The sequence below is a fragment of the Triturus cristatus genome, chromosome 7, assembly GCF_964204655.1.
Source record: "Triturus cristatus chromosome 7, aTriCri1.1, whole genome shotgun sequence".
In the NCBI taxonomy this organism is placed as follows: domain Eukaryota; kingdom Metazoa; phylum Chordata; class Amphibia; order Caudata; family Salamandridae; genus Triturus; species Triturus cristatus.
Window position 1 is genome coordinate 1,360,148,381 of NC_140590.1, and position 26,829 is coordinate 1,360,175,209.

The window sequence follows — 26,829 nt, forward strand, 5'->3', positions numbered from 1 at the left end:
AGGGAGGACCCCTGGGGGACTCCGCAGGTGGTAGGTGTAGGGTCCGAGAGGAAAGGGGGGAGTCTGACCCGCTGCATTCTGCCGGTGAGGAAGGAGCGGATCCAGTCGAGGGCCTTGTCTTGGATCCCTGCGTCATGAAGTCTGCGTATTAGGGTGCGGAGAGAGACTGTGTCGAACGCCGCTGAGAGGTCGAGAAGGATGAGGGCTGCTGTTTCTACTTTGTCCAGTAAGGTATGGATGTCGTCTGTTGCGGCGAGGAGGGCGGTTTCCGTACTGTGTTTTTTTCTGAAGCCGGATTGGAAGGAGTCGAGGATGTTGCGCTCTTCGATGATTGTGGCGAGTTGTCTGTTGATGGCTTTCTCGATGACTTTCGCTGGGAACGGGAGCAGGGAGATGGGTCTGTAGTTTTTGAGGTCAGTGGGGTCCGCCGAGGGTTTCTTCAGGAGGGGGTTGATCTCAGCGTGTTGCCAGTCAGGGAATGAGGCGGTTGCCAGGGAGCGGTTGATGGTGTGGCAGAGCATGGGCGCGATGGTGTTGGCGGCTCTGTTGAAAATGTGGTGAGGTCAGGGGTCCGTGGGGGCCCCGGAGTGGATTGACTTCATCGTCTTCAGTGTGTCTTCAGTGTGTCTTCGGTGATGAGGGCTGTCCAGTTGTCGATCGCTGGCTTCAGGATGTCGGGGGTGGTTGGTGAGGGTTCAGTGTGTTGGTTATCTTGCGTCGAAGTTGTCGTAGATGCTCTTGATTTTCTGGTGGAAAAATTTGCTGAGTTTGTCGCAGAGGTCTTGTGAGGGAGGGATGTCGGTGGACTCGCTGGTGGGTTGGGCGAACTCCTTGATGTTTAAGAGTTCTTTGCTGTTGTGTGCATGAGTGGAGATTCTGTCTTCAATCTCTACTTTCCTCGTTTTTCTGATGAGTTGGTGGTGGGCGTTGGTGGTGGTTCTGAAGTTGTTGGGGGCTTCTGTGGATTTGGTGTTCCTCCAGGCCTTTTTGAGGATGCGGCAAGTGCGTCTGGACTCTCAAAGTTCGGTGGTGAACCATTTAGATTTCTTGGCGTGGGTGTTGTTCTTCTTAAGGGGGGCTATTGGCGCTGTTGGAGATCCATCTGTGCATGGTTCTGGCTGCGGTGTTGGCGTCGTCGTTTTCCGCGATGGTTGGGGTGGAGTTGCTGAGTGATGAGGTTAGCTGGTCGTCGGTGATTCTGGTCCAGTTTCTTCGTGGGTGCAGGTGTCTGTGGATGGTGGGTGTTCTGAAGGTGAAATGGACGCATTGATGGCCAGTCCATGGGAGTTCGGTGGTGTGGCTGAAGGTGGTGGAGTTTCCTGTTGTGAAGAGGGGCCGAGGGTGTGTCCTGCTGAGTGTGTGGGTTCGGTCACGATCTGGCAGAGTCCAATGTTGTGGAGGTTGTCCAGGAGGGATGTCTTGCTGAGGTCCAGTTGGTTGTCGAGGTGGAAGTTGAGGTCTCCCAGTAGGGTGTAGTTGGTTGACGCGATGGCATGAGGGGAGATGATGTCCTTGATGGAGCTGGCGAAAAGTCTGCATTCTTTATTCTCTTTTGAAAAAGCGTGTATTACACATATGATTTTCTTTCAGATAAACATGACCCATATCATCAAGCATCTCTCTTTCGGAAGGGATTATCCAGGGATTGTGAATCCTCTCGATGGGACAGGTGTTACCGCCGAACAAGGTATGTGAACTAAAGAGAGAAGCAAAAAGTATTAATTCATTTTTCTGGAAGTTTTTGCAATACTGCCCCCCTAATACTGTATTGCAGGAACATTCTGTACTTCATTATGCAGCCTTAAACCATCCATACATTCATTTTACTTGCTTATAGAGCACACTTGTTCCACTCACTTAATTCTAAAAAACGTCTCTGTTTTTGGCAACAAGTTTAAGAAACCCCAACAACCCCAACTGCAAACAACTCTAAAAACAAGACTTTGTCTGTCCGATCTTATTAATCTTATAGTGTTCCATAAAGTTTTTCATAGGCTTGCCTGCATATTTGAGTTTCTATGTAAATTAACAGTACAATGCATTGTCATTTAGAAACATGATTTCATACATGTACTGACTTCATGGTCATCATTTGGAATAGCTTGCCATTATGACGTTTGTTTTTTTAGCAATTCATGTAGCGTACTGTATCGCCAAGATGTTATAAAACATATTGCATTGACTTCTTTTGAGTGCTTAAATTGTCATGTGATGCTATATTGATTCATACTTAATTGTCTTAAAAAGCTATACTTTCTTTTCTCCCTTTATAGCATCCATGATGTTTCAGTACTTTGTGAAAATTGTTCCCACAGTTTATGTGACGTTAGATGGTGAGGTAAGGATTTTTTTATTATGAATATAACTTTCCAATTTGTTACACAATTCCTACAGCTTTAATCCAAGGAATTAAACTTTGTGTTGCAGTAAGAGCACTTCATGGGGAAATTAAGATCTTTCATAACTCTAAACCTCGTTTAATCTATATTTATTTTTCGAAACACTTTAACAGTTTGCAGATATCTTTGCAACATTGACTTGTAAAAATCTAGAACAGTAGCACATTTCCAGTAGTTTCATCTCGAAAACCAAAATAAAGAATATATTTACAAGTTAGAAATATTTTCGGCTCAATATATATCTTGTTCCAAATCATAATGGCACACTTTAAAAAAGACTCTGATGGTGTCAGTGTTTTTCAAAACTGAAAAGTCTGTGCCTCTCAATAACTTTAACTCTACCACCCCCTTGATCCTGCAGAGATCTATAACTTGATTTGTATGTCGGACACAACATGTTTAATAGGAGCTTTTCTGATTGCATGATGACCAAAGAAGCAGAGCAGCTCCTAGTGTAGGTGCAATGGTGTGTGCAAGCTGAATGAGCACAGTCCGGGGAAGCATCTGGCTATACTGTGCAAAAAGGCTGTGCAGGGTTTGAAATATACCAGAGTTAACCTCTTTGTGTTGGGAGTCATGCAGTTATAACCAAGAAGTGCTGCAAGATCTGGTTGTACGCATCACTGTTGTTGATGAACATGGTTGATTCGTACATCTAAATAAGGTGGGTCTGCATTATGAAGGTAATTGGTGTAGGCTGCTTCACTCGGGCAGTTCGCAGTCAGTAGGCTCATCCAGATAATTTGTTGGTTGGGAAATGTGTATATTCAACAATTAGGGGCTGATTACGATGTAAGTTGGATTTCAACCGATGGCCTGTTGATTGCGATCTGACTGACATCTGCTGCCGCAGTCCAACCACCACATTATGATGCGTTGCAGTTGGAGACAGCTGCGGAGGGACCGACCGACGGTTTTGACGGGCTCAAATAGCCCGTTCGTTGGAATGTAGTTCCCTACAAAAACGGTGGTGCCTGCTCAGGCACCACCGTAGGGATTATAATGTCCCTTTATGACAGTTTTTTAGTGGCGGTCTGACCACCATTGAAAGGCTGTCACAAATGGACTTCGGGGGCCCCTAGCAGGGCCGCCATCCCTCTGCAGCCTCCACTGCCCCCCAAACATCCACGCACCTTGTGCCAGGCACCATGTGGTGCCTGACACAAGATGTATGGATGTTTGTTTACATGGCCTTTATCATCGCAACTTCTGCTGCTGCCCTTTTCTGACCTCTAGCACATGCCGCAATTTTACAGGGCATGTTCCCAACCGCCGTACCGGCGGTCGCATCCTAATGCGGCATATGGGACCTCGACTCCTTCTCGGGTGGTTCCATTACCACAACGATGTTGGTTGGGCACTCGTCCGACTGGCATTGTAATTAGGGCCTTACAGTGGGGTTTTGCATCAGCCCAAAGCAAGTGCTTCTGGGCTGCTCAAGATGTTTGAATATTGACAATTATTTTCCCTATTGGAAGCCCAGTTGCCCTTTGACTGAAATAATTTATTTGTGATTGAAGTGGTGCATTGCACTATGCAGAAGCAGTTTATATTATGTACATGTCTTCATTTTATAGACCGTTTCATCTAATAAATTAACAAACTAAAACTTTGAGATGTCAGTTTATTGCTTGTAGGCTTTGACAGAGTGGCATGCAGCACACTAAATTAAAATAACAGAACTCTGCGTGCAAACATCCCCACAGTTGGTTTTAGAAAAACCCTGTAAATGCCAATCAAGGCATCAATTTGTTACATAACCTTTGCATAGAGCTGGAGAAATGTCTGTAATTAACTTTAACTCTCAGTGAACATTTATACAAAGGGCTATGGGTGTAAAATGGCAATACTTTAAGACAAATATTTTGAATAATATCAAATAACATTCATTTATGGAGGTCATCGCAGTAAGAAATACTGATCAGAAACTCTGAAAAATGTTGTGAAATGAAGAATTCTACCGAAACCTAGCCCAGGGTTTGCATATTAGGAGCTGTTGCTTGGATTTAATGAACAAATAAATGTATGCAGAATTATCCAAGCTAGAGGCTCCTTGATGCAGGCAATTAGAAAGGAACACTGTGCCTTCTGCCTAGTATTTGCTGCCGCATCTCACACAGAAGCACCAGGAACCTGTGGTGAGAGTCAAATTCTGACGGCCAGCTTGGGTGAACAAAAGCAAGGCTAGTCCTTTCCACTCTTCCCATCTGGACAAGCCTTACCTCAGTATGGCCACATCTCTAGCATAGACCACAGAGTCAGAATTGTCTTCAAACAGTGCACCTGCGTCTCAGATAGTTCACAACATACCTAGAGTGCAAATCCGGGTTGCAGCACAGCTGCTTATTCTCCTCTTCAAGACCCTGCCCTGAGCAAGGCTGCCTATAAAGTGTTTCAAACTTTGCCATGTATGTCTCATTGACTGAAGCTTGATAGTGTTATTGATGTTTGGCGAAGGACTACTGCATCATCGCTTGCTAATTTAACACATGTGCATGTTCTCTTCTGTGATTCAACATAACTTGTACGAAATTGAAAGACAACGTAGATGTCCCTTGGAAGTTCCTCTGCTTAAAAAGTCAGGGTATTCGGGTTAGGAAGTAGACTATTCTACGATTATGTCCTGTGTTGGACAAAAAAAATTGACTCATATTTTACAATTGATACTCCTCTCCTTTATACTCAGACAGCCCTCTGTATGCCTGGATGTAGTAACAACCGATCCCTATGCAATACAGTTCCAAGTCAAAGTTCATCCCGTGCCCTGAAAGCCAGTGGTGGAGAGATAATTATGAATCATCTATAGGGCTGGTAATCTTTTATGTGTACTGCCACCTTTATATGAGATCTTCATTGCTCTTGCCTGCACTGGTATGAGCAAGAGTAAGGAGAATTAGTTGGTACAGGGGAAGGAGTTTCTGTGGTCTTAACAATGAAGATCACATTTGCATCATAAAACTGAGAAGAAGGTATGCACAAAAGTGTCTGAGGCCCACATTATAATAGAAATACATTTCTGCCTTGTGCCTAAAATATAATTCTTCCTTGTGCTTAATCTGTGCTGGTGGATGGTGTGATGTACACCGCAACGCACCAGTCTCACACAGACACAGGAGTCTTGCAATACTTTTGAACCGGCCCGCCTTGCCCTCAGGACCTTCTTCATTATTTTTCTACATAGTCATGCCATGCCACAGCTCGGACGTACACAGGTGGAACACTGCAACGCTACATACCTCAACTAAAAGTGAACATTGAAAATTTCCTCTCACCCTCGTTTAAACCTGGATATGAAACTAGAAACACAACAGAACATTACCCTATAGTGCACCAATGTGACTGTATTTTTCTGGTGTCTCGCACATATGCAAACAATATACTGCACCATTGTCTCTTCCTGCACATAGTTTTCATACCACTGGTTTCAGCCTCCTGTCCTTCGCGCTGACTTTCATCTTCTCGATGTGTTGCAGGTAGCGAGAGATCCTCCTCGTCATTCCCTATCGGACCCTGATTTCTGTCCTCTTCGTTCAGGCTTCCAGTCTCGCTATCATCGGGCCGTTCTTTGGCAGTCAACAACCGTTTAAAGTGAGAGATGTTCCATGATACACATTCTCCCTCTCTCTGGGAAGTCCTCTTCATGCCCCTTAACTTAATTACTGCACCATTGTCGCCAATAGATGGTCTAATTACAGGAACCAGTTCGTGGCCCTGAGTCCTTTTTTTAGGTCGAGCCTAGACAGCGCATGCGCTGTCGCAAGACCTGTAGTTAACAGAATATGGAGGGTAATTGCTCTTGCTGCTTGCCATTGGTTAAGTTTGGCATTGCTCTTCTTATCTGGCCTATTGTTGGCTGGCGATCCTGTACGTCACTTCCGTTTTGGCAGGAAGCAGCACCGACCAACTACAGTTTACTTACGATGCTGGCTGTTATCTTTTCATTTAGGTACTACTTGTTTTCTTTGCTGCACGCATTCCTAGAGGAAGTTTGCACACTGCCACCGCTGGCACATCTGCTAGCTTCCTGCCCTCACCCGACGCCTTGCTCCACCGCTCTCTACCCGGGACCGACGCTTCCTGTCTGGCACTCGCGTTGACAGCGGGCAGCATTTAATTAAATGATTTAAGCGAAAAGATAGCGCCGTAACATGCGCCCCCCCCTCGTCTTTTTATTGATTTATTTTTGCTATTTTTGCTTCCCTTCAAATATATGCACAGACCTCCGGTCCGGGCGCCACGCGCAGCGACTAATCTGCATTTCATAATAAACTTGAAAGTCACGTCTCTGTCCTTTTCTTGCTTAATACTTTTCTGCAACTTAATGCTTTCTGTGAAACTTTGCAGGCAGAGCCATCTATTGGTGGCAAAGTTTGGAACACAGCATTGCCGTCACCTCACTCCCCCACCCTTCAATGCCGCGGCAAGAGTCGCAAGACTGTCCTGGACCACTGGACGGTGTTGGGTGGTAGCGGAGACCGCCCCCCCCTCGCTAGGTTTGTTTCATATCCGCTGCAATTATTACGAGGATAATGCCGCTATAATCAGTGCGCTGCAGAGAGACTTAGTCTCACTCAACTTTCTCTTTGTTTGTGCATTGCACTGTCTGCAGCTGCTCCCTGTAACGCCCCCTCCCTCTCTTCCCTGTGTGACCGGGCACGTCACCCTTATTTTACTGCTTGGGCTTTAGAACTCGAGTGGTGAGAGATGCACCGGCGCGGAGTGCTGGCTGTCACCATCGACAAGGAGAAAGTGGCATAAGTGGCGACCTGTAATGATAGCTGACAGAGGATTGTCACGGCTATTGGGCCCTAGTTTAATCTGAGTTTAACCCATAACAGGCTACCGTTGCCTGACAATACCCTAAATATGAACGGTGCACTTAGGAGAGCAGAGCCGGTCTCTTTAAAACCCTGCATTCCTTTTATTAACACCGCTGCAAAGCATGCTTTGTTACAGCTGCCTCCAACGCCCTGGCACATCTAATGTAATCTAATTCAGTGAGCCTCATGTCTTTCACACGCTCAGTTCCTGTCTGTAACATCTGTTAGAGTTGTAGTCTCGGCGTCCCCTCAGCATCCTGTGATTCTGGGCAAATCACTTAATCTCCCTGGGCCTAAAGAAGAAATGTGGCTTCTGTAATGTAACAGGTGGTCAATATAAACTGGTGGTGCTCGTGCACACTGCTCCAATACTGTTTGTGCTATATAAAATGAAAAAAAACAGTTTCAGGCAGTATGACGCGTAAAACAACAAATCTAAATCAGCAGAGGGCGAGTGAACAATAAAGATTCAGTCCTACCAAGTTTTTTTTCCTGGTCCAAGTGTGAGGTGGTTTTTATCTTTAAATTCTAGGACTTGTAGTCATGCTCACTCCATCATAAAACAGGACTACAAGTCTCAGAATTTAAAGAAAAGCTCTAGATTGGAATAGCACATTACAGATGGAACTGGGGAACTTGAACGCTATGAAGATTATGTTGCACATTGCTTAAAATCACTTTATATCACTGGCATTTGTACAGCACTTTCAGTCATCATGGCATCATAGCACTATTTTCATCTGTGCAGAACAAGAGATCATTGTTTAATAATGTGTAATGTGATTTGGTTGTTTGCAGGTGTTCGGTATTTTATTCACTCTTTAGTTTCAATAGGAATTTGTGTAGTAGCACTGTCCAGTGGTCTTCACAGTCACATAACATAATCAAAGGAACTGGTGCCACATGGTAAATGATTCCTATTAATTACCCATATGCCGATCCCGAGTACATATACCATGTGTCTGTCTGTGTCACAATAAACTCAAGGTGTCACACATTGGGCTTTAGAATGTCACTTCTGCTCAGTCTTTTTCTATCCCTTGCATATTTTTCAAAGCTCTAAATTCTTAAAAGACATTGCCATTTACATCACAATAGCTCTAACTCCAAAAACTGCGAGACCTATTGCATTTCTAATGCTTGTTTCTTTCACTGCCCTTTGATGGGGAGTTAGATCGCTCATTGTCTTGGGGGCCGAGGCAGTACCAGCCTTGTTCCTTGCAGGCAGCAGCGTTCTGCAGTAATCAACAGCTCCTGTCGCACATTGTGACGGAAGACTGAAGTGTCTGCCTCGCTTCTTAGGTCCGATGGGTGGACTTGTCTGTGAGGATCCTCCAGTCTGAGGCTCTGAGTGCGGTGATAGTGAGCTGAAGGCAGTCATCACGTTTCGTGGCCTCATCTACCTTCTGTGCCTTCATCGGGAGGTGTCTGGCGCTCTCAAGAACAAGTCTTACATACTCTTCTATCTACTGTGCCAGTGTTTCCTCAGCTAGGGTGGGGGTTAGCGTGGCCCGACAGGAAGTTGCCTGGATTGCGGTGGCCCGGTCTGCACACATGGTTGAAATTGTACTCTTGAAGCTGTAGAATCAATTTTGTGATTTGCGGTGGCGGTTTGGACGTGAATCCCTGAACTTGCTTAATCAGAGACTTGTGGTCCGTGTGGACTGTGAAAGTGTGTTTATACAAATACAGATGGAAGTGGTGGCACCCCCATTGCACCATGATGGCTTCTCTTTCTGCCTTCAAGTACCTTTGTTAATTGGGAGTCCGTGCATGGCTGGTGTAGGTGACCGGGGGCCATCCCCTCCTCCTCCCTGACGCTGGGATAGCATTGAATGAATGAATGAATGAATACAAATTTATACCGCGCTACTAAGCCCAATGGGCGTCAAGGCGACTAACCAAAAAAGCTAGCTGAGTAAAGGATGAAGGAACTTACTGGTAGGCCTTAATAAAGTACCAGGTTTTGAGGGCTTTGTTGAAAAGGGCCAAAGAAGGTTGGGACTTGATCTCCAAAGGGAGAGTATTCCATAATAACGGAGCAACGATGGAAAATGCTCTACTGCCCCATCTGACCTTCTTGGAGCGGGGGACTACCAACTGATTCGCGTCTGAGGAGCGAAGATGCCTACTTGGAATATAGCGGGTTAGCAAGGATCCCAAAGCATCCGAGGAGCCTGCCAGAAGAGCTCTATAGGTAAGACAGAGGAGTTTAAATGATATCCTATAGTAAATAGGAAGCCAGTGCAGGCTCTTCCTGGCCATTGTAGCAGAAGATGCGTTTGGAAGTGCCAGAACAAATCTGGTAGCCGCATTCTGCACAACCTGAAGGCGCTGGACAAGGTACTTATTGGTCTCCGCATAAAGTGCGTTGCAATAGTCTAACCTAGAACCTACAAGAGCAATCACAGTCTGCTTACGCGCCTGGGGGGACAAATAGTGAAGGATTCTTTTAAGAATCTTAATGACTCCCCAACATGTGGCCACTGTCCTGTTGACCTGAAAGTTCATGGACAGCGAGGTGTCAAATAGAACGCCGAGATTCCTGGCCGATTGGGAAGGAGTGGGGCAGATTCCTAAAGATGTAGGCCACCACTCACTAGACCAAATGTCCTGGTCCTTACCAAAGACCAGGACCTCTGTTTTGTCGCCATTCAGCTTTAGGGAGTTTCGGATCATCCACTCCGCAACCATCTGCATGCATGACCTAAAGCCGAACGCGGATGTACTAACAGAGTGGGCCAGGGAAACCATAATTTGCGTGTCATCGGCGTATGACACCACCTCCATCCCCTGCGATCTTACTAATCTAGCAAGGGGGGCCACATAGATGTTGAATAGAGTCGGACTTAAGGCCGACCCCTGGGGCACCCCACATTGCAGAGATTTGGCAGGGGAGAGGAACTCTCCAAGCACGACTCTTTGCTCTCTAAGATGTAAAAAAGAGTCAAGAAGACTCAAGGCCGGCCTTGCCACCCCTGCCTCCCTCAAACGAGATGCTAAAATAGAGGGAGACAGGGTGTCAAACGCTGCCGTAAGGTCCAATAAGACCAAAACAGTCGTCTGACCGAGATCCACCTTACGGCGAATGTTATTAACCACCATAGTAAGGGCAGATTCTGTGCTATGAAATTTCCTGAATCCATGCTGGGAACTATCCAAGAACTCAGAGGAATCTAGGAAGGTGGATAGATGGGCGTTCAGGTGAGATTCAAGCATCTTTGCTGGGGCCGGTAACAAGGATATAGGTCTGAAGTTTTTAAGTAATCCAGGGTCCAGGGAGGGCTTTTTAAGAACGGGCTTCACTGTCGCCTTTTTCCAGGCCAAGGGGAAAGTACCCTGGGCCATGGCCCAATTCATTACTTCCAGCAGCGGCGGCAAGAGAATGTCCCTACATTCCTTTAGAACTTTCAAGGGACAGGGATCCAAAGGGGAGGCAGACTTAGTCCTGTCTAACAGGAGGTTGAGCCCCTCCAAGGAGAGCGGCGGAAAATGAGTAAGAGTCTTAGTTGGGTCTCTCGTCTAAGATTCTGAGATCGTAATGGCAAGAGAGGAGTTATCACCCAGCATACTCCTCTGGGTTTCTAAGGCGAGGTAAAGATCCGCGATTTTCTTGTAAAAGAACTCCGAGATGTTATTACACAGCTCCTGTGAGCCCACAACTTGATCAGGCACCTGAAGGGAACAAAGAGAGTCCACGATCTTAAACAGCTCTTTAGACGAGGTAAGGGAGGTCGTAAGATTAGAGAAGAACTCCTGTTTCTCTTTAATCACTCTAGTTTTATACTCCCGCAGCAACCGTTTATGTTCCTCTCTGTCGGAGGTATCCCACGACTTACGCCACCTTCTCTCCTTACTCCTACAGGTTTGTCTTAAGAGTCTTAGCGGCTCCGTAAACCAGGGCGCTGAGGGTTTCCGCCGAGCCACATATCGAAGAGAAGCGGGGGCTAGCTCATCAACCACTATAGTAATGGAATTAGCAAGTTCCTGGGCCGCCTCACCCGCTTCTCGCGAAGACGAAAACTCAGTACCTCTTATAAAAGGAGCAAGAGCTTCATTAGTGATATTTCTGTAACTTCTTTTGGGACCTCTGTTGGTGGCAGCGGGGTTGAACAGATCTACAGAAAGGGATGCTAGTTCTAGTAGTACTGCCAAATGGTCCGACCAAACCAAAGGCAAGGGGGAACCAACCGAGAGTCTGGAATCGTTGGTGAACATCCCATCCAATATAGGGCCAGCCCGGTGGGTTGGGCTGTTCACCAACTGGAAAAACTCGCAGGCTTCCAGCGAGTCCGTCAGCCGAGAGGTGTCTTTGGCCCCCAGATCGTCCAGATGGAAGTTTAGATCCCCAAGAATGGTAAAGTGTAATTTGCCAAAATTGGGCTCCAAAATTCTAAAGAGCTCGGAGCAGAAACTAGCTCTAGGACCCGGCGATCTATAAACAAGAATGCCAGTGAAGGAAACTGTGGGAGAGCACGAAATACAAAAGTACAATGCCTCAAATGCGTCCGAGGGCTCAGACAGAGTTTTTATAGTGCAGGAAAGTGAAGCCTTGCAGAGAATTGCCAACCCTCCCCCTCTGCGTCTTAGTCTATCCTGTCTATATAACGTAAAACCCTCAGGTATCGCCAGTAGTAAATCATGACCAGAAGAGTCAGACGCCCATGTTTCGGTCACAAACACCCAATCGGGTTGCCTATCCTTCACAAACTCACAAACGCTATGTTATTCTTGATTAGTGACCTTGCATTAATTAAGAAGCCCTTTCTAGGTTGAATGGCGGTCTGCAACACTGGAGAGGTTTGAGGTCTCGTCCAAGGAGAGGAAAACAGACGAAAAATCGCCCCACAAGTATGGCAAAAAGAAGAGCGCCTAAAGCCCTCCGGAGAGAAGCAATGATGGCAGGCTAAAACCGATGGTCTAAGAGCCAGCATCTCCCATGCGGAATATACCTTCCCTACCTGCTGGGTAAGGAAGGGGACCCCTGTGTCCAGCCCGACCAGCAGCCCGTCCTCAGCGCGGACGGGCTGAACTCAGGCGTAACTCCTGCGGAAGTCCGGCGTCCCCGCTGCGCGAATCCGCTGCGCGTCAGCATGGCTCCCTTTTGAAGACGTCTATCGTCCTTCTGACAACTAGAGCGTCCGAGCTACACGATGGCGCCGGCAGGCGTCATGAAGTACTCCTAATATGGCCGCCTATAATCCTAACCGAGACCGGGAAGCGGGCCCGCCCAACAGCGGTGAGAGTCACAATATTATGGTGCAAGCGAGGGGCATAACACTAAAAACAGGGTATAATTTAAAAAGCAGCAATTTAACTGAAATACAAAACGAGGAGAATTAAAAATTCCTAATTAGCAGCAGTTCCAAACACCAATCGCGCTGTGCGCAGGTAACGCTAAAAATGAACTAGCAAGAGAGAGCGCAGAGTTTACCTCCCTTTTGAAGACGTCTATCGTCCTTCTGACAACTAGAGCGTCCGAGCTACACGATGGCAAGGCAGGCGTCACGAAGTACTCCTAATATGGCCGCCTATAATCCTAACCGAGACCGGGAAGCGGGCCCGCCCAACAGCGGTGAGAGTCACAATATTATGGTGCAAGCGAGGGGCATAACACTAAAAACAGGGTATAATTCAAAAAGCAGCAATTTAACTGAAATACAAAACGAGGAGAATTAAAAATTCCTAATTAGCAGCAGTTCCAAACACCAATCGCGCTGTGCGCAGGTAACGCTAAAAATGAACTAGCAAGAGAGAGCGCAGAGTTTACCTCCCTTTTGAAGACGTCTATCGTCCTTCTGACAACTAGAGCGTCCGAGCTACACGATGGCGCCGGCAGGCGTTCACGAAGTACTCCTAATATGGCCGCCTATAATCCTAACCGAGACCGGGAAGCGGGCCCGCCCAACAGCGGTGAGAGTCACAATATTATGGTGCAAGCGAGGGGCATAACACTAAAAACAGGGTATAATTCAAAAAGTAGCAATTTAACTGAAATACAAAATGAGGAGAATTAAAAATTCCTAATTAGCAGCAGTTCCAAACAACAATCGCGCTGTGCGCAGGTAACGCTAAAAATGAACTAGCAAGTCCTGATGGGCTTGCAACCACCGCTACCTCGGACGTCTTTTTAGGGTCATAGTAGGCAGGCGTGGTTTCAGTGGGCAGTGCCCCTTTAGTGTTCTTGAATGCAGTCAATTGAGATTCACCCCAGACCCATGGTGTTGAGCTCTTGGTGAGCTCCCTTAGTGGTGCTGTGAGGTCAGTGAAGTTCTGGATAAACCGACTGCAATAAGTAACCATACTTAGGGAGCTCCTTACTCCATAGACCAATGTGGGAGCAGGCGCCTCTTGTATGTCTTTCAGTTTGCCTGGGTCGAGGGCAAACCTTTATTTTGATAAACTGTATCCGAAGAAACATATGTCCTCTCTGATGGAGGGTGAGCCCATGTTCTTGTAGCTGGAGGAAAATGACCGCAGCCAGGCCAGGTGGCTCTTTACTTTTGGGGCGTGAACCAGGAGGTTCTCGACTTGCCAATGTAGAGGCGAATTGAGCAATTCTTGAGGCACTCAATTCCGCTGAAGAGTGCGGAGAACTCCTGCAACAGCATGTCTAATCCTGCGACATGAATGGAGAAAGCAAACTGGATGAGGCTGACATCTTGTGATGAATGACAGCCAACTAGGAATCCCGTCCCCTACTGGGATGCATACACTTTGGCCCGCGCATTGGAGTGGTAGGGGCTGAGGATTGCGTAAAATACTCTGGATATGCGCAGTGTTGTATCGCTCCCAAATTTGTGAACCATAATGCGCGTGGGCCACAGACTTGGAGGCTTGGGCAATGACTCGTAGATGTCTGTGGCCATCAGGTTGATGTAGTCCCCTGTGTCAATGAGTGCCGTGAGCGGGAAGTAAGGATGCAGAGATAGGGCTGGGGTGCTTGTCCCCTGGGTGAACCACGTGGCTGTTATGTACTGTCCCTTGCTAATCATCATCCATATCGCTGTCTTGTTATATATCGAGTTCGGCATCAGTTGCATGTTTCTGCTGAGGCTTTTGGGTGGAACAGCATACCTCTGCAAAATGGTTTAACTTTACGCACACCGTGCACTTCTTTCTAGCAGCTTGGCACTTCCCCATGTGTGGATATTGACTTCCACACCACTGAAATGGGTGCGCAGGTGCTGGGGCCTTGTTGGGAGTTCGCATGGTCTGTGGGCGGTCTTTCCGCAGTGCGTTAACTGGTTCGACCTTTACTGATTTCTGCAGGGCTCGTTCTATGTGTGAAGCTCTGGCTTCAGACAGCTCTTTGGTTCAACCTAAAGCAAGTATTTTCTTAATCCGCTTGTTGGGAACCTGCAGGATCGGCTCTCTGAGCTTGGACAAAGCACATCCCCATGCAAATTGAGCTCTGATCTCATTGTCTGCATCTGGGAGGGTTCAGGTGCTGGCTAACTTCTTGATGCACGCAAAGAAGACCTCAACAAATTCATCTGGGTTTCGGCAAGCTTGTCGAAGAAGGAATCACTCGTAATCCGGATTGGGGTATGGTTCAAATTAGGAGATGATGGCATCCCTGATGGATGATATATATATATATGCGGGGGTCCAGCTTCAGTGATGCTCTCTGCTATGCTGCATATGTCTGCCCCCAGTAGAAGCGGTGCCCGTTTTCTCTCTTTGGTGACACCAACAGCCACAAAATAGTTTTCTACATGGTCCACTTAGTCTTTGCCGAGAGCAAAGGTCCATTGACTACAATTGGCTCCAGGGCTGGGATAGCAGCCATAGGTGCAATAAGCATGGCACAGCCACTGCCGTAGACTGATGAATTGAGGTAAACCTTTTATCTATATTAAATCTCCTCACACTCTGACATTTATTGCAGTGCCGTATTTCGTTTCACACAGTAGTGACTGTTAGTAGTGGATTATTAAGCAAGGAGCGTTTAAGGGAATAAATCTGCTCTATTTCTGACAGTTTTGCAAGTGCGTGCCATGCATAAACATTATTTAATATCATATTGAATTGTGCTGTCGGTGTGGGCACAGCTGTAACTATTACTGTGTTTAAGGGCGCAGGCCCAACCTATTGCGTGTGATGGCATTCTATACAATGCATTGTACCAGATGTAGACATGCTTCAATTGAGCTGCCCAAAAATAATTTTAAACATTAGGAATCGCAAAGCCACTTCTAGACAATGGGAGCCATGATAACCCTTTATAGCATCTGTTGTTTATTGGCCTATAGAAACTTTGACTGTTTGGAACAAATCTGTTGAAAAGAAAGCCTTCATAGGGGAAATAGGTGTAGGGCTAAAAATATAATTTTACCAATTGTTGCTCATGGTCTCATTGAAAGAGGGTCCATATCCCATAGTTTTGCTTTTTTATATTTGTAGCACCACTGACCCATAGTCCTCACTCAACACAATATCCATATCACGATGGATCCTAACCCCGGGATATCTGGCGATTCTGTTGATCTTTTATTTCTGTCTTAATTTCTTGTAAAATGTGGGGCACATTTAGAGGATCCCTTTCTGCATCTTCAGGCTGAATATTCTTGGACGGAGTCATCTTTATTTTTCTGTCTAGCCACAAAGAGATATATATAATATTCACGAAACTGTACCGTTATTTCCTCGGAGGTGAAACAGCGAGCACCGTCAGTGGACTCTATCTCTATTATGTCTTTTGAATGTCCACTTAGGAGCTAGCAGTCGTGTCCTGCTGGGCCTGTGACCCTTGTCATACTGGCGGCTCCTTGCCTGTTTTCCCAAATATTTGATTTATCTAGCTACTTGCTCCCAGTATTGGGCAAGCGTGTCATACAGTTCTTTCATTCATTGTTGACTCCATTTACTATACCTCTAACATTTTAGTGGTATCCTCCAGTTGATATCAAATTATCGTGAATCTTAATGTTATGCCTCCTTGTTTGAACATACTGTCTCCCCAGAAAGAGGCCTTGAATGCCTCCCATGTCACTAAGAACCGTGACATTGAGCCAGTGTTGTGCTCAAAGAACCCAATAATTCCTTGTCAGATCTAAACACTATTCCAACCAGCGCCGCAGATTGGAAAACCAAGGCCTGGTTGTGTGTATTAAAGAAGGTAACTGTATTGTTGCGACCACTGGGCTCGGTCTACCACCAATATGTGAGAGGATTAGTCTTTTCCAAACAGTGATGTCAACAGCTTCTGTACACACTACACCATCAGTATCGTTTTAGTTGACTCATGTACCCCTGTTAAGCACAAGTTATTGTGATGGGATCTTGATTTCAGGTCCTCATTTTTGGTACGTACACTGGCAAGCTCTTTTTCAGTTTGGTCAATCATTTTATCATGGGGTGAACTCATCCTCAGAAATAGCCGTTCAGACATTTCTTGGTGCTCAACCCATTTATTCTTTCTTTCTTTCCGTTAGTCAGTCCAATACAGCCAATAAGGGTGTCCATTTTTGCGTTGATTGTTGTGAGGCTCTGCTTAATATTCAGTGCCAACCTTTTCTTGTCCATATCATCAGGGGCTTTATTATCACACTTCAGGCTAGTGGTCACACTCTCATCTGTTCTTGAGTGTACCTTTGAAGCTCTGTGCGCATTGAATGCCAATTTTGTCAGCCTTTGGTCAACCTTAACCATTGTCGCAGTATCTACGCCAAGCGATGATCTCACTTTGAAGACAAACTTGTGTATGCAGTGTGAAAGATGGTGGGCCCTCTCAGATCTCGGCCCACTTTGTTTTTGTGATAGACAGCTCCCACCATTGGATGTTGTGGAGAAGCGCCTTCTGCATCAATGTTTTGGTGCTGTTAGGAGGACTATGTTTATTAGCTCATGCAACTATGTATCGGTGGTGAATCAAGACATCCCACATCAGGGGTCTCCCCTAGTATCCATCAACCATTCTCTGTGGGGTCCCCGCAGCCTCCATTCCGTTGTGGTTCAGTGCCCCGGACAGGTCTGCTCCAGCCATCACCCTCGTTGGTTCAGGGCCTTCCCACACACAAATCTGCTCTTGGTCTCACCTCACCATTTGTACAAGGCCCCAGATCGCTCAACACTGGGCCCTGGTGCCAGGTCCTCTCATTCTCCGCTCACTGATTCTGGCCACTGAGGGGACAGCAGCTGTCCCCTAATTGGCATACCTTACCTTGTTATGTACGCTGTTGGGTCCAGCTAATCTTTCTCACTCCTTCTAATCATGCTCCTTATCTGACTGGTCCGAGCCGTTGTTTTCCCCTACCCACCCAGGCCACTACAAAACAATGATGACAGCTTACAATGTTCTCTCACTACTTCAGACAGCCCCCGATCCGTCCAAGGCCCAGTGGTTCTACCCACCAGTACAGGACGCAGGGAGTCTCATCTCATTTTAGGTTCCATCAGTGCCGCAGCATCTAGCACTTGGCTTCGACGTCCAGGGCCGGAATATAGTTATTAGATCAGTATGACTCAGAAAGTATCAGACACCACGAGATCAGAGCCACTTTATCTAGCAGCTATGTTGGTTGATAGCTGTCTGGTGCCCCCCAGCACAACCTAGTTTTAATAATGTTCACATGCAGAATCTGTCGGCTCAGTGGACAGATGCTTCAACTGCAGGTACTTGTGACCTCAGTGTTCCAGGTTATCTCAGACTTTCATCCTTAGGTCAATAAAATTAGTATTATTGGGTTGGGTAACAGTAAACTTCTGTATATCAAGAGTGCCAAAAGACCATTTTTAGTTCTACATGTGCTCCACAGCTATGTATTTTCTATCAACACAGATGCAAATAAAGTCATCTTTAGATGGTACCTCACACCAAATGAGTCACATACTCAAATTAATATATTATTAGGTGAGGGATGTAGTTCACGTTGGGTTTTTTGCCACATGAAGCTAAAAAGAGTCCTTGTCCGAAGTTTGAAAATTAGTGACACCCTGAGAGAGGGGATAGCTACAGCCTCCTTCAGACTCTTCACTCAGCAGGTTTGGGAGAGAGACGTGTTTAAGGAATTCATGAATTAACAACAGTAGAAATAATATTTGCTGAAGCCTCAACCTGAAGGGTAAGTTTTTTCCTGTATTAATCCTTGGAAATTGAACCTGACCCTATTTCTCATAACTACATGGAAAAGTGAGAGGAAGAACTGGGTCAAGAGTTGGGGGAAGGAGCGTGGAAGGCAATATAGCAGGGCGCAGTAAATGTCTCCATTTGTACAAAATGCAAAGAAGATGCCTTTAAGCTGATGACAAGATCATTTGTAAGCCAGGTCAAACTTTGATCTATGTTCGGGGCGCTCAACACATGTAGGAATGGTTGCCAAGAATGGCACAGTGATACACTGATACAGTGATACCAAATGGTAGTCTGTCCCTCAGGCAAGAGAGTTATGGGTAGCCATGCTGATGACTCATATTAAAGATTTCACTGATGTCTAATTCCTGACAATTGTTGGGCCAACTGGGGAAGGATAGATTCTGCTCCATGCATTCACCCATGGGATGTCTCCTTACTCAATTCCTCCTTGCGGGTAGATTAACGTTGGCTCATTGTCAGAAACAGCTGTCCCCTTTGCCACTGGGTCCGTGGCGGACAAAGATTTGGCATATTTATGTCATTTAAATACTAACAGCATTATTGGCAAGTAAACTGTGCAAATTTCAATCTAGAAGCAATTCAGAACCTACATAAAAAGGCAAGTTGGAGGATGATGAATGGTGCGACATCCCCCACCGAACAAGAAAGAGGTGCTACCATTTTGTCTGGTTCATCAGATCAAAGTGCTTTGGATGTGGTCAAGGAACTCGATAATGACTAGGACTATAGGATTTACAATCTGTTGAACTTCCATGCTAGTGACTGGGGCTATGTAGACACCTATGATGATGATGATGTCAGTGTACTTACTGGTTTGATCTACCCCCTACTCCTTCACTCCCTCCTCCCTTGTATCGTCTCTAATAGGTGTGCCTTACCCTCAACATTTAACGTCAGAGATTATTATGTCGGTACATGTTCTGTTACATTTTCTTTTAATGATGGTTCGATGTTACAATTTAAAAAGCGAAATAAAGCGTGGGGGATACAAAAGAAAATTAATGGCTCGTTGCAAATTATCCATTAGGGGCATTACTTTGGGACTCTCAAAAAGTGTATATACTTATGTTATACTAAATTAAGTATGTACATTTTTTGTTTTGTGCAAGATCATAATGGTACTTATTTTATTTTTTTAAATGATCGCCATTTCTGGTATTTTTTGAGATCACAAGCATGTATTGTTCTTTTTGTGGGAATTGTGCATACAGTAGATTAGTGTGAGTTTTATTAATATTTCTGTGTGTGGAATATACTCGTCCCTAATGGTTATAAAAGTTTTTTTGTTTTGTTTTTATTTCCACTAGAGCGTATGATCACAAATTTATTTTGAGAAAATCTACTTTGTATTGAAGATTTCAATATTGGTGAATGAACGAGGTCTACCCTAATGTTTCTTAATAGATGAACAACAATCTAAACTTTGAAATCGATTCACTCATTTAATATGATCCGTGCAATTTTTACAATGTTGCGTAGAGCACCACTATTATTTTTTTTTAATTTTGAGTTTATTAAGAAAAACAAGCAAAAGAACAGTAGGTCTAACAATTTAAAACTCTATGTTGACTGAGGCCAATGAGGTGACTGAGTGCTAGGGAATATGTTTATTATAGAGAAGGGTAAAAAGAAATCTCAATTTGGGACCAAACCAATTGCCAAAATCTGTGGATAGGGGGACACTCAAATAACATGTGTTTTAAATCAGCAGTAGGACAGAAACAGGACCAACAAGTGAAGGACAAGTCCGATGTGAAGAATGCTAAGGTCACAGGAGAAAATAATATCCGATGATAGACAAAATAAAGGGTTTGTGTAGTATTAGCAGCACGAGACGTTTTGTGAAGCCTAAACCACAGCTTATACCAGGTACTGGTTGGCCAACATTGTAGTAGATCTTTTTCCTAAGCCAATTCAGTCTTTGATTTAAGTCTGTCCGGGGGTAATTGTAGGGATTTATATATAGTGGAAGCAGAGGTAGATCTATCTAAAATTGGAGAGAGATTTAAGCAGATTGTATGGGGAGTGGAAGTATTTGGTAATGTAAGAAGGTATTGGTTAAGGCCGGGACATAAAAGATCATTTTGCGGTTTAAAGGAGGCTGGTAAAGAAAACTTTGTTTGGAGATCAGTAAACGAAAGGGGAATATTGTCAAATAGAAGTTGGGAGTTCCAATGCAGGCCCTTGGAATGCCAATTTTTCCAGTATATAGAATGGTTTTTAATTCGTAATGATTTGATATGCCAGCTGGGTTGTTGTTGATATGAATTAATTGAAGGATATAAAGTCTGTAAGAGAGGGATTAAGAGTTTACGAGAATGAGAAATGGTAGGGTAACTAAACCATTAGTTATTGGAAGTAAAAGCGAGAATGTCCTGGAAATCAAAGGAGGTAATAAGAAATTTCTCTAATTCTATCCACAATGGAGGAAATATAAGGGGCCACGAGGACAGCCAACAAGTAGCTTGTTTTAGGGAAAAAGCAGAGTAAGTTTTGAAATCAGGAAATTTAAGACCTACATTGGTTTTGTCTTATTTTGAAGTGGACAAGGGTATACGAGAAGGTTTGCCTTTCCAAAGAAACTTTGTTAGGAGTTAGTCTGTTTTTTTTAAAGTAATAACCAGGAATGTGTACTGGAATCATGGAAATTATAAATAGAATCTGAGGAGTAAGCATCATTTTAATGGAGTCCATTTGGCCCCACCAGTAAAGAAAGCTAGGATGCCAACGCATGATAGTATCATTTAATGTTTTGGTAATGTGGTCGAAATTTAGTTTTAATGTTTCAGAAATTGTTAAAGCAAACCACAGGCCTAAATATGTTATTTTAGAAGATTGCAAAGAAAAACCTGTGTGGGCAAAAAAGTGTTTTGACATAAAACATTTAAAGGCAAAACTTTACACTAATCAGTATTGAGTTGATATCCTGAGAGCTGAGAAAATGTGGTTACTTGTCGAAGAAAAGGGGGGGCGAGAGGTTGCAGGATTATAAGAATATCGTTAGTGTAGACTGAATTTATAACTTGATGAGGACAATATTGAAAACCGGTAGTGACAGTATCTTGTCTAATTTTGATTAAAAAGGGTTCCAGCGCTATGACAAATAAGAGGTGATATGGGGCACCCTTATCGTACCCCTCTAATTAGTGGATAATAATCTGAGGTTTTACCATTAACAAAGATTGAGGCTTTGGGACCAGAATATAATAGAGAAATTAAAGCTATCAACTTAGATGGAAATCCTGCCCATTTTAATGCATGGAACATAAAGTCCCAACCAATCCTATCAAAGGCTTAATCAGCCCTAAGCAAAGCCAGACTGTTCCGGGCCTATGAGATCGGGTAGAGCGGGGTCTATACGTAGAGCCAGGATCTTAGCAAAAATCTTGTAATCAGTGTTGACTAAGGAGATGGGGTGGTAGTTCTTATAAAGAGAGAGGTTTTTACTCTCTTTTGGGATTAAACAAATCCAGGCTTCTTGGAATGTGCCCTGCGATGTGCGGTTATCGATAAAAGTATTAAATAAAGTTAGAAGATTGGGTAAGAGGAGATTTTTAAAGTGATCATAACATTCAATAGTGAAACCTTCAGGTCCGGGAACTTTTCCTCGTCTCAATACCAAAACTGCATGGGAAATTTCTGATAGGGAAATATCGATCCCCAAAGAATCAAAGTCAGATTTATGGGAGGAAGGAGAGGCAATGGACTGGAAATAAGAAGAGAGATCAGACTGAGTTGGTTGATCTTCAGGACAGTAGAGATTTTTATAAAAGGAAACAAATATTTTTAAAATATCGTTATCTTTAAAAAGAAGTTCTTAAGGGACCATGTAAAGATTCTATTTTAGTTCTATCTTTCCAAACTTTAAAATAATTAGCCAGTAGTTTCCCCATTTTGTTTCGACCCCCGCAATAGCGAGTACTACTTTTCAATAACAAGGAGGAGGCTGCGTTTGTAGATATTTTATTAAAAGTAATTTTAGCATCAATAAGATTTTTCAGGGAAGATTAGTCATTGGATTGATAATGTGTGTTCTAGTTGTTTAATTTTGTTGAGTAATTAATTGTATTGTGCCTCTAGTGATTCTTTCTTTTGTGATACGAAATGTATTATAAACACCCTGGCAGCTGCTTCAAAAGAATCCCTGACCATAACAAAAGGGGAATCTGGGGTGGAGTTAATGTCCAAAAATTCGGAGGCAATGGAGCTAAATTGGTGGCTGAAATTAGAATCTAAAAGTAGTGATTTCGTAAAGTGCCATCTGCCTGAATGTGGGGGGAAAGGGATAAGATCAATATCCACATATACTGGGGCATGATCTGATATTAAAATCGATCCAATTTCAGAGTGAGTAGCATGCTGGGCAAAGGATTTGCTTAGAAAAAGGTAATCTATACGGGATTGTGAGTGGTGAGGTGCTGAATAGAAACTATAATCTCAGAGATCTGGATGGCAGAGTCGCCAAATAGCTACTAAAGACTTGCGTTTTATAGTGGATGTGAATTGTAAATGCATTTTAGAGGGAACAAATTTCACTGTTGAGCGTCTGTCTAATATGGGGTCATGCATTTGGTTACAGTCTCCGCTGAATATAATGTAATCATCATCATGTAAAAGCAGTTTATCAGAAATTTTAGTCCAAAAACCTTTGTCAATAGAAGTAGGACCATGTACGTTAAAAAGAACGATGGGTGTCTTATCTATAAGTAGCTTAACAATAACCCAGCGACCTTCAACATCAGATTCTTGATGTACAAGGATAAGTGCAACTTTTTATGGCATAAAATCAGAGCTCCATTCTTCTTACCTAAAGCAGGAGAAGTAATTACATTACCCACCCAACACTTTTTCAATTTTTACGCTTCAGATTCAGAAAGATGTGATTCCTGAAGTAATGCAATGTTCGTTTTTAATTTGGCTAGGTGGGATAAAACCCTTTGCCTTTTAATTGGGTTACCTAGCCCTTTAATCTTCCATGTAGTAACTCGGAATGGCTCATAACTGGCAGACGCAGGGACGGGGTAGGTGGACAGGAGTCAACATCCCGGCAAAAAATCCCGACATTGCGCGGGCGTCCATAGCTCGAGCCAGAGAAGAACTACTTTTGTCAGTGGAAGGCATCGACCAGGAGCGGTATACATCATGCAGTTGCAGCCAGCTTATAGGTATACAGGCTCACTGCCCGCCCTGTCTTATTTAGAGGGCATTTTAATTATTATTTCACGTGCACTTTACAGTTTTGGTCCTGAGGAAGCGCCAACGACCACATGGGCGACAAAGGCGCGAAACATGTTGACCTACGACCTTGCTCACACCCAGGCATAATACGCTGCAGGGGCAAGATTTTACACAGGAGTCTAGTCTGTGAAGGGTATACAATCTTTACCACTACTGCCCGTTTACCCTTTATACACCGACTCATCACTATGCACGCACTACCTTGACCCTCATTAGACCCCCACCCCACACACCCGCATGCACCATCCGGCAGTCCTAAAAGATCTCCGACAAAGAGACCCTTCGGGGGACCCGTGGGGAATTGCAGCGCCGGCCCCACGAGGAGCAAACGCCCGATGATGAAGCATGACACTCCTTGGGGTGTGTGAGGGCAACAGAGGACTACATGTGTCCTTTCACTTCACTGGTGGGTCCCTCTTACCTAGGATTTCTTTCCTTTTCCTTTTCTTCTTTCATTTTTCCTTTTTAATCAATAGGTGACTTTTTGCACCTTGATGCAATGGTGACTATTTGCACCATGCAATAGGAACAGTATCCCCCCTTTGGTTTTGATAGTAACTCGGAATGTAACATGAAAATAAGAACATGAACAAACAATATGCCTACAATATTGAGAACGAAGTGAGAAAACAGTATAGAAAAGGAAAAAGAGGCACAGGAGTTAGGCATTTGATTGTGAAGAAGAAACATGGGAGAAGGAAATAGTGGAAGGAATCTTAGAGAAAAAAGCCAGGAAAGGGAAGAGAAAACAGGAAACTAAAAGACAGTACAATTCATACAAATGACGACTGAGAAAAATATCTACAGTACACAAGCCAGAATTGGGTATGGCGACACCCGAAGACGGCTACAACAGCATTCGAACTTCATCGGACAGCAGGGAAACTTTGGATGGGAAGGAGTCAACACATAAAAGTGACCATATGGAGAGTGTGGGGGGGTGGAACAAAAACACCTGTATTAGGAAGAAAATAGGATAATATGAATAAGATCGAAAAGAGAGAGGAGAAACAATGACCTAGTACACTAAAATCCTGTAAATTAACACTAAATTAATTAAATAAATAGGAAAAACAGCTCTGCAAGATGGAATAAAATAACAATCAAGTAGACTTTGAGGTGTCCATGACTTCTGCTCCGTGAAGCTGAAGAAATTCTTGTAGTGCCACTGGATCCTCAAAAGTAGTAGTCTTCTTCTTATAAGTACCCTTGAAAAGGCAGGGATGGATCAGTCCGTATCTGGCATTTATAGACCTCAGCTGAGGACGCAAATCAAGGAATTTATGCAGACGATCCACAGTGACTTTAGCTACATCCTGAGAAAAATATAGTCGGTGGCCTGCCCAAGAAATTTGGTTTTTGACTTAACAACCGACAAGACTTGAAGGAGGTCGGTATATTGTAGGAAGAACATAACTCCACGCAGTTTTGCTGAGATCTTGGTACCAAGCGTATGGGCCCGTTGGATGTTGAATGAAGTAGAGGCAGGCATATCCAGAAGCTGGTGTAGAAAAGTCTGAAAATAAACAGTTGGATTAGAGCCCTCCAAGTTCTCAGGGAGACCATAAATGCAAAGGTTATTTCTGCGATTTCCCAAAATCTTCAGTGTGCTTCTTGAGGAGAGTTATTTCTGATTCCAGAGGAGATACGTGAGTAGGTGAATTGTAGAGCTTCCGTTTTTTTTCCCCACCACTAGTACTTGTGAGTCCAGAGAAGCCCATTTGTCATCCAAATATTGTAAAGTCTTATTAGTTTCCTCCATAAAAGGTTTTAAAGCACACATTGGATGCTGAGAAAGATTGAACTGGTGATTGAGGGTCTTTTTTAGGATGCTTTGTGAAAATCACGGATAACTTGCTAGAAAGCTGCGACTTTGGAATGGTGCTTGCTGTGAGGTCAGATTTGTGAGTAGGATTGTCCTCCATATTGTTGCAAGCAGAATCTGAATCAGAGTGAGTAGTGTGTGTGGTAGGAGTTGAAAGCTTAAGGTTTTTTAATCTCCCCATATATAAGAAAGAGAAGAAAATATATGTATAGCACTGCGGAAGTATCAGCATGAGATAAAACCATCAAAAAATGTAACCAAGTTGAGTCACAAAGTGAGGGAAGTAAGGCCACAGTTCTAAAAAAAAAAGAAAAGTGAAGGTCACAGAATGAATCAAGAAATCGCAGGATTAAATTCGTTATCTGAGTGGGTAGTACCCATATAATAAAAATTAGTGCTTATTATCACTTTAGCCAACTCATAATGAAATGGAATATTTACCAAAATAAGTCACCGCGAGAAATAAGGAATCCAATGAAATAATGTCATGTTTCTCCTATTGATGTGTCAGCAGCATAACAGTATAGGTAGAAGATAAAGAAAAAATGTCACTAAAAAAAAGTGAAAAATGATCTATTTGAAGTTGTTTCAAGAAACGGAGACACAATGTTGTGAGGAAAAAGCTGCTTCCATATAAAAGGGAGCGCTCTCGCCTTTCATAATGGCGGGCTCGACATTACTTGTGAGGAGAAATCCACTGGGGCCGTTATGGCCCTAGAAATGCTGTAGCATTGACTCTGCAAAGGTTTCAGCGACTCACTGTTGCTTTACGGAGAGACGCCGTGAATCTCATCCCTCGGCAAGTGCCGTACGATAACAAATTGCGACGTACTTTCCTTAGTCCGTCGAAGCCTCGGACGGTCACGCCATCTTGGATGAGACAACGCCCCGAGCAGCACTGTTATTAAGCTGAGAACGAGTTTAGGGCTTTCCAGAAGGGTGTAAAAACACTCCAGGCTCAAGGGTTCTGCAGATGGTTGATAGATGTATATTATTTGGGTTCTACCCATGAGCTCGAACCTCACAACGAAAAAATTATTGATGTATATATTGAGATTATTGGACAAAGATGATTTCTGGATGGATGGGAATGTGGCTGCTACATTGAGTTACATGCTGTTATTTAGGTACACTGATATTTTAGATCGATTGTGTTTGATGGTAGGTTTTATTTCATTACTTTGAGAATGCTATTGGGATCTGAAGACCAGGCTTATTTTGAGATGTGTTGAGAGGCTAGGGAAGGAATAAGGACAATGTTAGATACATTTGTGCTAGGGAGTTTTATATAGCACGAACTCGACCCGAAGATATCTGTTGTCTGTTAGTCGTCCTGAATAAATATATTTATCGCTTACTACCCCAGACGAGGCGTGGATTTTCGGAGAGTAGCACGCTACTTTGGGACCCATAGAGGATTAGCATAGTGAAACATGCAAGTAATTTTAA

The 26,829-nt window shown here is 44.0% G+C and overlaps 1 protein-coding gene across 1 annotated transcript in view; it reads left to right on the forward strand.

Annotated features, from left to right (window-relative positions):
• Window positions 1–26,829, forward strand: part of ERGIC3 (ERGIC and golgi 3) — a 352,380-nt gene that overhangs the window by 292,757 nt on the left and 32,794 nt on the right. The window contains exons 9-10 of the mRNA XM_085619066.1: window positions 1,591–1,687; window positions 2,274–2,338. Coding sequence (XP_085475192.1) covers window positions 1,591–1,687; window positions 2,274–2,338 — 162 coding nt within the window. The remainder of the gene's footprint in view (window positions 1–1,590; window positions 1,688–2,273; window positions 2,339–26,829) is intronic.